At 42.0% G+C, this 11,432-nt stretch overlaps 2 protein-coding genes across 3 annotated transcripts in view; one reads left to right on the top strand and one right to left on the bottom strand.

Moving 5' to 3' along the window:
* Window positions 1–17: 17 nt before the first annotated feature.
* tex9 (testis expressed 9) lies at window positions 18–4,567 on the bottom strand. Its single transcript, XM_063189074.1, has 12 exons — window positions 4,214–4,567; window positions 3,833–3,954; window positions 3,653–3,716; window positions 3,248–3,321; window positions 3,060–3,105; window positions 2,887–2,942; window positions 2,548–2,720; window positions 2,352–2,434; window positions 2,059–2,232; window positions 1,072–1,206; window positions 589–723; window positions 18–253 (listed from the first exon to the last, which is right to left on the bottom strand). The coding sequence occupies exons 1-12, from the start codon at window positions 4,241–4,243 to the stop codon at window positions 176–178; spliced, it is 1,170 nt and encodes a 389-aa protein (XP_063045144.1). The 5' UTR covers window positions 4,244–4,567; the 3' UTR covers window positions 18–175.
* Window positions 4,568–4,637: 70 nt separating this feature from the next.
* rfx7a (regulatory factor X7a) overlaps window positions 4,638–11,432 on the top strand; it is a 42,863-nt gene continuing 36,068 nt past the window's right edge. For both annotated transcript variants that reach the window (XM_063188981.1, XM_063188980.1), the window contains exon 1: window positions 4,638–5,089. In XM_063188981.1, the coding sequence (XP_063045051.1) occupies window positions 4,959–5,089 (131 nt within the window). In that variant the 5' untranslated portion in view covers window positions 4,638–4,958. The remainder of the gene's footprint in view (window positions 5,090–11,432) is intronic.

The following is an 11,432-nucleotide window of genomic DNA, read 5'->3' as shown; positions in this document are numbered from 1 at the left end:
TCACTTAACTACAGAGCTGTCAAAAACCTATTTATTCGTAACACCTGGATACATTTAAAATTGCATTTGATAGAATGTGTTGTATAAAAAAGGGTTATTTACATGTATATTCCACTGTTTCCAGCATGATTCATCCTCCATATATATGTCAAGTATCTGATCAGGTGGCGATTTTCTATGATTTTCCCCAATCAAGAGCTTTCATAAATTCCTCTTCTGTGAAGGACAGCATTTTGGCAGCTTCAAAATGCATCTTTAAGAGAGGAGGAAAAGAAACATTTAATGAGAAGCTTAAAACCACCAACAATGAGCTACTTGTGTACTACACTATACTATGCCCTGAAGAAGGCCCAACTGCCGCTACGCATTAGCCTAGTAAACCAGCGCATTACACATCCAGTCTCACATTTAGGCTGGTTTATCGGGATAGCTACGCATGGGCAATTTCAAAGTCCTTAGTGGACATGTCATAATAATAAAGACATTTTTAATTATACATTTTGGAGTGCCTTGGTGAAGAAAATGTTTTCTTTTAAAATAACAATGAACGACTTGTATTTTATGAAAAAGAAAATAATTTTACCATACCTTTTGTCGTTTTAGTATATCAATTAACTTAATCTGCTTTTTGAAGGCAACTATAAGTTCAGTCTTCTGCTTCTCCAACTTCTTGTTCTCAGCTTGCAGAGTTTCCATTCTTTGATGATCATGGTGTGAGGTGTCCTTCAAAACCAGTCCATAGTGAAATATATTAGTCCGGTTGATAATCTAATAGTTGATCATTTCCAAAAGACTAGGACTGATCGTTTTGCCATTATCTAATATTTTTCCTCTCATCATTTTTTTTATTGTGCTTTTAGCATTAGTAGTATGTATTGAGGCTGTTGCACTATTACACTCTTATTGCTTATTACACTAATCTAATATTACATCATTACAACGTTTTACTTTACTTTACTTTACATGGTGTCACTGCATTTTTGTCAGAATTCTTTTCATTCAGATAGTTTGCATTTCCGGATTACATGCCCCGTACTTCATACAATGTGCGGTGTTGGTTATTGAACGTACCTTCATGGTCTGTTTAATCTTGCTCAGTTGTGTCTTGTACTTTTCCGCTTCCTCCAGAGCCCTGTTCAATCTGACCTCCGTAGCTCCGTGGTTGTTTGCTGCCTGCTTCTCTGCTCTCTTCAGTCCATCAATTTCCTAGAGGTTAAACACACAAGTTTAGATAGACAATCACTGACCAATATTGTGATCATTAAAAAAGAATCACTGTATGTTGCAGTTGTATTTCCTATGAGCCATATGTGAGCACAGTAGATGATGCCCTTAAGTCTTGATTGTTTGATCAATCATTACCATGAATTATGAAATGCACAGCAAATATTTGACCGTATTTGGATAGAATATCTGATTAACATAAAAGTAAACTTTTGTAAGCCAAGTATGCAGTCATAACCCTAAATGTGAAATAAACTGTGACTTTAAATCCTTAGTCTATTCCTCACTACCTGTATGTATACTATTGATTATATAACCACTAAGTCTCTGTACAAAAAAAAAAACTGTCAGTGCTGTCTTAGCGCAGAGTGATTTACGACTCGCAGAGGGCTTAACCCACATCTTTCACAAGACAAGGGCAAGAGGGCCCGGGGAATTCTCTGAGAGCCCAAGATAACTTGTCACACAAGCCTGGCGGCCACACCGTACTATCACCAGCTGCAGGATGGCTTCTCTTTACACCACCACCACCGCCTCACCGGGCTAATCATGTAAGTTAAGGCCCCTGCTTGCACATTCCTCAGCACAGATATCGGTTTCAGTTGGCCAACACAAGAATAATTGTTCTTCTTTAAAAATGGAATGAAACAAATAAATCTGAGCACGTCATACCTGAGGTGGATAATTTTCTCGTTTCTATAGCTGCAAGTCCCTCTATAAGTCCATGTTGTAATTCTTGTAAATGTCATTCATTAAATAAGCAAGCCCTTGACTCTGAAACAACCGTATGTAAAGCAATGGTAAATCTATTTATTTATTTTTTGCAGCACTTACTTTCTGCAATGAAGTCACTTGGTTCCGCAACCCATCACATCTTCGGTTTGCCTCCTCGGCCATAGCTTTGTGTTTCTCTATCTGGCTCTGTTGAATGTTTGTGGTTTTCTGGAGCCTGTTCCGATCCTCCTCCGCCTGCTTCAGTTTGCTGCTCAATGTGTTGTTTTCATCATCCTTAAAGACAACACAATCAATTAAGCATGTGCATTTAGAACGCACATATACATACCGGTAATACAAATGAGCTATATAGGCTATATAATGTGTTGTGACTTTGACAATCTTTCACTTGCCTTCTTGTTACATTCAAATGACAATATTTCCAGCTCTTCTGTCATTACTCGAAGTTTAGCCTTCAAAAATCGAATTTGAGCCTCTGGAGGGGAAAAAACAGCATATACTTCAATGATGTGACTATCACCTCTACGTATGCCAATGGAAAATTCATATCCATTATAGCCATAGTGTGAAATGATTATGTACAGTAACCTGATCCCATTTCTTCACCAACACTTGGCATAACATTGTCGTCAACATCTGTTGGAGCAACTCCATCCTTCAGTTTCCCCTCAATGTTGCTAATGGTGTTTTCCAAAGAAAAATCTCCAAAGTCTTCCACAACTGCAACATCCTCAGCCGCCATTTCAATTGCTTTTGATTTCCTATGAAATACAATGGACAATGCAATCAGTCAATCTCACAGTAGTGGGCAAATGTGTGAAGTGGTACAAACTGATTCTTTTTCTTGCATTACTAAATGTAAATAATAAAAGTGGGCAGAAATATGTATAGTAAGACTCAATGTACAGTATTTTAAACTACACTTACTGTGATGTCTTTTTGTTGCCAGCAATGGGTTTGTCTGGCTTCAGAACAGTTTTCTTCTGTATAAATGACATGGATGGTAAACCATACACCACATGCAACAAGGTAATTCACTTACCAAGTTAATTGTCTTTCATATATATTTATTTGTTGACAATAAGATAAATCATACTTACTTTTGTAGCTGTCTTCTTTTCTAGCTGTGTCATCAATGTCTCTTCTCTGTTAAACAAATCATTGTTTTCTCTTATGGATCATTCATACAATGTTCTTTCCTTTCTGATGTTCTGATGGATTGGTTATGTTGTGTTAACAAGTTCAATAAACACAATCAACTAGTAGTAGTAGTATTAGCTTCAATTACCCATATTCCTCATCGTCTGAGTTCATATGAATGTGAGATGGAATTGGCTTGGACAAAACATCATGTTGTTCCTTCTGTGGAGCACAGTACACAAGATGTGCATGTTATGAATGACACTGATAATCATAGATGAGCCCTCGAGACTGTTTTATCCACCCCCTGATATAATTAATGGTTTGCAGCTTGAACCACATGAAATGACATCTTTTCTAAAGGAATCTTAAAAATAACATTTGTAGGCTAATATATTCAGGGGACCTAGAAAAGGTTGGGTCTGAACGTGGCTGCCTTCAATATAGGCCTTAAATGCAGGGGGGGGGGGGACTTTTACAGCCCTCGGAGGATTTGAGGCGGCCACTCGCACTGTGAATGAGGCTTTGAGATATGATTCACAATTTATCTTACCATGACCTCCTCTGCTTGTCTTACTATTTCAGCAGTCTTTGCTTCCAATTCTGCATTCAATCGTCTGGAGAAAGAAAGACATGACCATCATCATGTTTTAACAGGTGTACAACACAGGTAAAGCGCAAGACGTGCAAAAGGCTGAAAACATTATCATCCACCAATGATACTTAGACCCACTTGTATTCCTCCTCCTTTGCAAAGATATCCATTTTCTGTGTTTCTTTTGATGGGGCAGAGGCAGGACGGTTTGCAGGTTTGGGCACCGTTTTCCTTGCGCCCGCTGAATTGGGCTTCTTCGTCTTAATTTGGGGGAAGTAAACAGGTTTAACAAACTGAGATAAAGCAGCAGACATTCGATTGACTGAACTTTGTCATCGAAGTTGGTAGGCCTAGCTAGCTAGCCACGGAAAAAAGATGCTAAGAAAAGCATTCTATTTTGCACTCTCATAATGGTTATTTAGGTTTCCCGGCTACAACAGCATTCATCAAATACGTATTTACAACACATATGTAACGGACTGACTTCACAGGTATAAATTTAATTCAAAAGTAACCCACCAGGCAAGCAGACTTTGCGCGTTCTGCCATGTTTGTTTGCAGTCCAAAGACTTCTGGGATGCGTCACTGTTGCATAGCAACCTTAAGCAATCTGAATAATGTATTCAAAACGTTTAAAAAAACGATAATTTAACAAATTATCATTATTTAATGTTTAAAAATGCTTTACTTGACATCTGATACTGTTTTAACATGCCAGGAAAAATTCACGCTCAGGCTACGTAGTCTATGTGTGTGGCAGTGGCCGTGGTGTAAAATAATTTTGCTTTTGTGGACAGTGAACGACTGTCTAAAAGTACGGAGGAAAAGCTCAGCAGTCGTGCAAATGGAAATGTTTCACGACTCCTTGCAGCAGGTCCCTCGGTTGTCATTTGTTTATCACTGTGCGTGGCGACCAGTGCGCATGCGTTCCACTTGCCTTGCAGCAGCAACAGCGGCAACAGCAATATTCACTTTGATCGCAGGCGTGCAGACAGCTAGAGTAGTAGAGTGGTTGTAGCGGATCAGGGAGAAGCGTGTGTTCCGGGCCTCATGTGCTCCTTTTGATGGAAGTGTATGGGAATGCGATAGACATCAACTGCCTGCATTTGACTTTCCACCCATTTTACTGTTGGAGCCGTCGTTAAATGTATCATGATGTAACCGGGTGGGTCCGTGATGTACCAAAGCCGGGAAAAAGCAACCTTGTCGAGGTCTAGGTTGAGGCCTACTTATTAAATCCCCCTCCTCATCCAACTCCACCGTGATGGCTGATGATCAACAACCTGGTCAGCACCAGAGCACCGGTTCTGGGATGGGATCTTTGCCACCTCTGGTCCCAGGATTACAAGGGACTGAAGCCAGTGCACTGCAACACAAAATTAAGAATTCCATTTGGTAAGAGCATGTGCCACTAGATGATTTTAGTCAATATTATTCTGTAGTTGTTACGCTAAGTGGTTGCCTGGGTTATTGACTGCCCACTTAATTAATTAGCTAGACAGCTAGCTGTTTTCTCCCAATACTGACTAGCTAGTTAGCTGTTTTAGCTTCCATTTACTAACCGAGGGGAATAGCTAACTCGCTAGTTGCTAACTTTGATTGTTTTTGCATATGCTTAACATTGTATTGACGTCCTTGTCGTGTATACACAGTAGCAACTATGTAATAACTGAGTTGTATGGATTAAGCGCGCGCACTACCCAAGTTATCTCTTCTTGAGTCCCCCAACCTGCTACAAGAACCTCCTCTCGTGTCAGTGTAGAACTACCATTCTACTTGGCAGCCAACAAGTGACTGGAGATGCATGCTGTCACCTTGTTCGTTGTCACAAAATAATTGTTTGTTACCTTGTTATGAACTATTTATTTTATTGTGGAGGTAATATATTCTACAGTTTAAGACTCAGCATAGAGTCGTTTGTAGAAGAGAAGAGCTCTAGACATGCGCTCTGGTTTGTGCATGTTGGTTGGTTGGGATGGATAGTAAACAACTCGACTTGGAAGAGGAGGCGCTCCTCGCTTTGAAAGCCTCCTCTAGTCTGCACCGTTCCCCTGCTGAATAAATCCTCGATAGGTTTCACCGGAGCCAAACTCTGTCATTTACAAGGGTGTGGTATTGTATCCACTTATTGCAAACGATTAGGTTATTTTTGTATTTATGTATTTAATGGTCCCGTGTGCAGGAACTCATGCTCAGTTTTTAATAGACACTGAATGATGGGGTGATCACATGGCAATGAAACTGACAAAATGTATGTTCAATGTGTATTTTGGACGATAAAAGTACACGTGTTTTGCAAGGTTAATATGCACAAGTTGCGTACATATCGAAGGTGGTAGTTTTTGTTCGCTGAATTCGAGGCAAAGCATGCACGTTTTCAGTGACAAGAAAAAGGGCTGAAAATGCTGACACGGTAATTCGGAGCCTCCACCCCCTCGCCACCCCTTGTTTTTTCATGTCCCTGCATGCATGGCTGTGTGATCACAACTGGAGACTCTATTTTCTTTACTGCACGGCGATATCAAGTTACTATTCTGTTAAATATACTGAGACGCCACATGCCCCTAGTGCATTTACTACAAATAAACATGAACACGAGGAAGTGCAATGCACACGAGCGGGCGATGGCCAGTTTTGATCGCATCTCTTTGCATCCAACATAGACTCAAATGCTGATATTGTCCAATCAGCTTTCAAGTTGAAATCACATCCATGTGAAGGGCTTTTCGGCATGGCTATATTATGTCCAAAAAGTTTTTTTGTATTTGTCATTTATACCATTGTTATAACACTTATTCTAGTCCTCCTGTTATGTATATCTAGGCAAAAGATATCTTTGCATCAACTTTTTTTCTTTAGTAATCCCATAGTGAGTTATTTTACATTCCATCTCCAACCAAGTGAAGTTCCATCGATTAGATCACGTTTTATCAGTCACAAGGAGAGAAGGCACTCTATGGTTCAAGCTGTCGTATTTTCAGTTTAAAAAAGTCCGAACAGAAAGGCTGTCTGCCTGCTCACTTTTTATTTCTCTATGAGCACAAGTATCATGCTGTTTTGGTTTTGTGTTGGAAGTTGGATGCCAATGCATCTGAGGAAAGCAGAGCACAATCTGCTGGGTGAATTGAACAACTCCCAAATAATTCACCCTAACATTTCAGTTATACCAGTCAGAACATCAAAATGAAAATTATGAAATTAATGAACCGAGCATCTATATTTAAAAATCACAATATAACATATGGAGAGTACTGTGCCTCTCCCTTGGAGTGCAGGAAAGGTTACCCTCACTAGAATGATAACTGATACCCATGCTGATCTACATTTGGAGTGCTGGCACATTCGCCGCCCCATGGAAAAGAACAGACTTTGGCATGAGTGCTCGCTGGTCTGGAGACCACTGTGGAAAAAGTAGTGAGGTGCCAGTCTGGGGGGGGGGGGGGGGGTCAAGCTCAGAGTTCAGTAGTTGGATTTGATTTAATGGATTTAATGGTAGATTTATTATATTATTGTGGCGGTGGTTGTAATTATGTTACGGCAGTGTTACATTTTCAAGTGAGTTATATGCTTTTCTTTTTTGTGTTTAATATTTTGATTATGAATTGTAGTGTTATTCAGTAATGTTCAGCATGTGACAATTGTAAACAAATACCAGTACCTAACTGTTTTATCTCCAGTTTCTTTATGTACCAGTAGAGGGGGTTGTCTACGAGTGGTGTTTCAAAACACTAGGTTTTTTTCCCATCGAGTGAGAGGAGACTCACTGAATTATCATTTCCCTTTCCCTTCCTGAAATACAAGTTTATGCGAGACCGATTATGGTATACGGTGGTATAAATAGTGGAATGTGACCTAAAGTGCACAGTTAAGACTCAGGGTCGTAATGTTAGCGCTCCCCATTCGGGAGTGTGTGAGGTCAGCTTTCATGTTGTCTTTTAGCCTGAGATTAGCCACTCTCACACATCGCTGGGTGCCAGCTTTTGGAGACTCATACAGCCAGCCCTCATGGCCAGAAGGCATGGCAGGCACACTATACTGTCATCACTTGCTGAGGTCTAAAACAGACTGACTCCTCTTCAGATTAATATCTGGAAGGATGTTACCCACTATACTTGTGTGAATAGTTCGTTGTATCGTATCTATAAAACATTGCTGACATTTGATGTATTTAGCTCTAGTAGCCTCTTACTGCAGATGGGGTCGCCGGCAGGCCTATTCACTATTTGCTGAAAATACTCAACTACATTCTAACAACATTGCTATGACAGTGCCGAGAGCCTTAGGAAACAGATTAAGACAATTTTGTTGACACTAAGGTTATAACATAGGCTCTGCGCAAAGGGGCTAAACAAACACGGTGTGCTTTTTCATTAGGCTAAAGGTTAGGCTTTTATATACAATGGGAGCTGTTAGTTATGGTTGGAAATTAGTGTTTGGGGCTGATGTTTTTTGTCTTGCTTCTGACTTTGTGTGAAATACTCAATGATTAAAAAAAAAATTAAGAGCTTCTGTGTGTATCAAAACATGGCAAGAAACTGGATGGGGGGTGTGAAATCCCAATACAATGGGGATGATTGCCTTCAAAGAGAATTGAGAATGAGCTTGACTAGCGGCAAACACATAATGCTGTTCTCGTAGTGGCACACTGCACAAATGTTTACGTCTGTTCTGCCTGTGCTGCCCGAATTGAAAGGTCTTTCTATTTCTATTTTCTATTACCTTCATCCTAGTCCCCATTGGCACAAGTGTCTCCCATTCAGGGAAGCCGACAGGGGTGGGCCAGTTGTCCTGGGCCCAGGGAGATTGGGGGTCCAGAATAGGGTCCCCATTACATTGTATTGAGTGGGGGGGCTCTTTCAGATGACTTTGTCTCAGGCCTTGCCAAAGCTGTCAGCGGTTAAGACATAGCCCCTGTCATAAATTTGCTACCAGTTTAAGAGCCATAAAGCAGAAAAAACAGGATATGCAAAACATATGAACAATTTATGTTTATATTTTATTTACAATCTTAAATCATAACGTTGTATAATTCATAATTGTAAGAAAATGATTATTGATATGAAAAACGTTTGATGACGCTCCCTTAGAGTGACGTAACTGAGAACGTGCAGCACCAGTCTGGTCAGAGCTGCGCAAGGCATGGGAGCATAACATTTTCTTACTGTGCGCCTTGATTTGTAACCTTTTTATTTTGTAAGTAAAGACAACTAAACTAAACTAAGAACCTGTCATGTCGTGTGCATGAAGAAATTACTGTGTCTTGAGGGTATTTTTTGTACCCTGAAGAGATAACCACTACAACCAGAATGGTAATGTTTTGAAGGCCCCTGTGTAATGTCATGGTACTGTAGTACTATTGATGAAGTATTTTCAATGGCTATTTCAGTGTTCCACTGGTGGAACGCGTGCATTATGGGGCTACGAGCTCACTTAAATATTTTTTTTCTGACAGCTTGCAAGAAGATCATTTGAAGGTGTTTCTTCTGGCAACATTGTTGTACTTTAAAGGCAAATGCTATACATTCCATTGACAAAATTATTGCAAGTATTCGTATTAAAAGCTATTGCAAGTAGTAAGATCAGTGTGTTAGTCAGTATATAAATTGGGATCCATTTTTTTGTTCCTGGCCACATTTTCCATTCCACTCCCTTTGAAATCGTCCCGTGTCATTTTACGTTACAACAGCCCGTAAGAAGTAACTCAAACAGTGCGTGCATTGTGGAGCAAACAGTGTCTCCAGTTACTCCAATGCCGTTGTTGTTTTTTTTCATGCGAGCATCAGGGCCAATACAACACCCTCATTGTCTGCATCCTCCGCGGTAGTGAAAGACCACAGATGTATCTTCGATTGCAGTGATATCACGCTTACATGGTCTCTGTGACATGGAGCACATTTGAGCCTTTGGGATTCACAAGCACAGCATGCACACTGACACATAAGCATCAGAATGAACTTAAATAGTTTTGCATTGGTGATGACTGACTCTGATTCACTGTGAAATTGTGAGTTAGGAGGCAACCCGGGAGGGGATAGTGTTTCTGGAAAAATAACTTGCACAAGTTAACTGTCAGATTTGTCAGTGTACACACTGTGGGGCTTGGGAAATAGGGGAGACCTATGCCTCTTCCACCCAGATGAGCAATCAGTCATAAGGTAATCCCCAAGGGAGTAAAAAAAAGGGGGGAGCAAGGGTGTTGTTACTGAAGGAGGAGGGGGAGGGTTTTTGCCTGTCACCTGCGCAGTCAGATTTATCCTTAATGACGGGTACAACCAAATCCACTTAAGCCCACACTTGTGATGGCAGCAGGTTCTCCCCTCACCCCACCCCCACATCCCCATCGGTACGCTGTGAGAAATTTCCCCTTGTCCCGTACCGACCCCCACACCCGGTGCACTCACTAAATGGCTCCCATCCACTGACTTTCTGCTCTGCGGCTGAGGTGCAACCAGTGTTGCCAGATTGGGCTGTTTCCCGCCCAATTGGGCTGCTTAGGATGGCCGTGTGCGGGTAAAAATTGTATTTAGCAGAAAAACCCTCCCAATTTTTGCCATAGAAATCAATAGAATTGGGTGGGATTTTGTGCTTCTAGGCGGGTTTTGAGCATTTTTTGGGCTCATCTGGCAACCCTGGGTGCAACTCCCCTCAGGGACTTCCTGAAATGTAAGAGCCATGAACTCAATAAATCCAGACATATGAGTTACAAAAGAGAAAGAAACAACAAAGATAAAAAAAAAGCAAACAACTGTGTGCAGCCGAAAGTATTCAAAGGGCGGCTTTCCACATCTGTCAGGACAGCTGTCAGTAGAGAGCTACATGTAGTACTACTGCTGTATGAGTGGCGTACGGTAAAACAACACGCGTCTCCGAATGTAAACATGCCAATGTTGTCATTGTTCCATAAATGTGGCCATTTCAGAGACAAGAGCGTGTTCTTTTATTTGTTCTGGCTGTGTTGTTAGTGCAGCGGTACCCTTCCCTCCGCTCCTCTCTTCTCTTCTCCATTCAAAACAGTCGTGCCCACGCCGCGGCGCGTATGCCACGCCGCTTACGCCACGCACTGAGCGCCTGTCGTAGGTTAACAGGTTCAAGCACCACGGGGGTTGAGTGAGTGCATCGAGTGCAGCGCTCGACTGACTCGTGGTGATGCAGAGAAAGAGACAGACAGAGGGAGAAAAAAAAGTGAGAGGGAGGGATAGGGAGAGAGAGAGACGGGCAGAGAGAGGCAGTGCAAGCGCGCCAGCCACAGGCATCGTCTCGTGTCTCGGTCCCCCGTGCCGCGGTTAGGTTCAAACAGGGTAACTGGGGTTTTGTATCCACACCACAGCTCCTCTCATCCCTCAGGCTCGCAGCTGCACTGGCTGCCCCCTTGCCCCTGCCCATGCCCTGCCCTCCACTACCTAACCTAGCGCTAGCTGCTAGCCCTACCCTGCCAAGGGTCTGTCGTGAAGGTGTAGGCCTGCTGTCCTCGTCTCACCTTACCCTGGCATCCATGCAAGACATTCAGACTCACAGGCAGACTTGCAGGCAGACAGACAGACAGACATGCAGACTTGCAGGCAGGCAGACATGCACACCTGCAGACAGACAGACGGACTGACAGACAGACAGACAGACATGCAGACTTGTAGGAGAGGAGACAGACATACAGGCAGACTGGTAGACCGCGCGCTGCATCCGGGGCCTTCCATCTCCTGCTGTCGCCTCCCTCTCTGTTGTTATTGTTGTTGTTTACGCT

Source organism: Engraulis encrasicolus, chromosome 22 (genome assembly GCF_034702125.1).
Source record: "Engraulis encrasicolus isolate BLACKSEA-1 chromosome 22, IST_EnEncr_1.0, whole genome shotgun sequence".
Classification (NCBI taxonomy): Eukaryota; Metazoa; Chordata; class Actinopteri; order Clupeiformes; family Engraulidae; genus Engraulis; species Engraulis encrasicolus.
The sequence above is the reverse complement of the archived record's forward strand: the minus strand, read 5'-3'. Positions and strand labels throughout refer to the sequence as shown.

Coding starts and splice junctions, on each gene's coding strand:
- tex9 (XM_063189074.1), bottom strand. CDS start 4,243: ATGGCAGAACGCGCAAAGTCTGCTTGCCTG. Junction 3,106..3,247: donor TCAGACGATGAGGAATATGG/GTAATTGAAGCT, acceptor TTTGTTTAACAG/AGAAGAGACATTGATGACAC. Junction 1,207..2,058: donor AAGTGACTTCATTGCAGAAA/GTAAGTGCTGCA, acceptor TTTAACCTCTAG/GAAATTGATGGACTGAAGAG.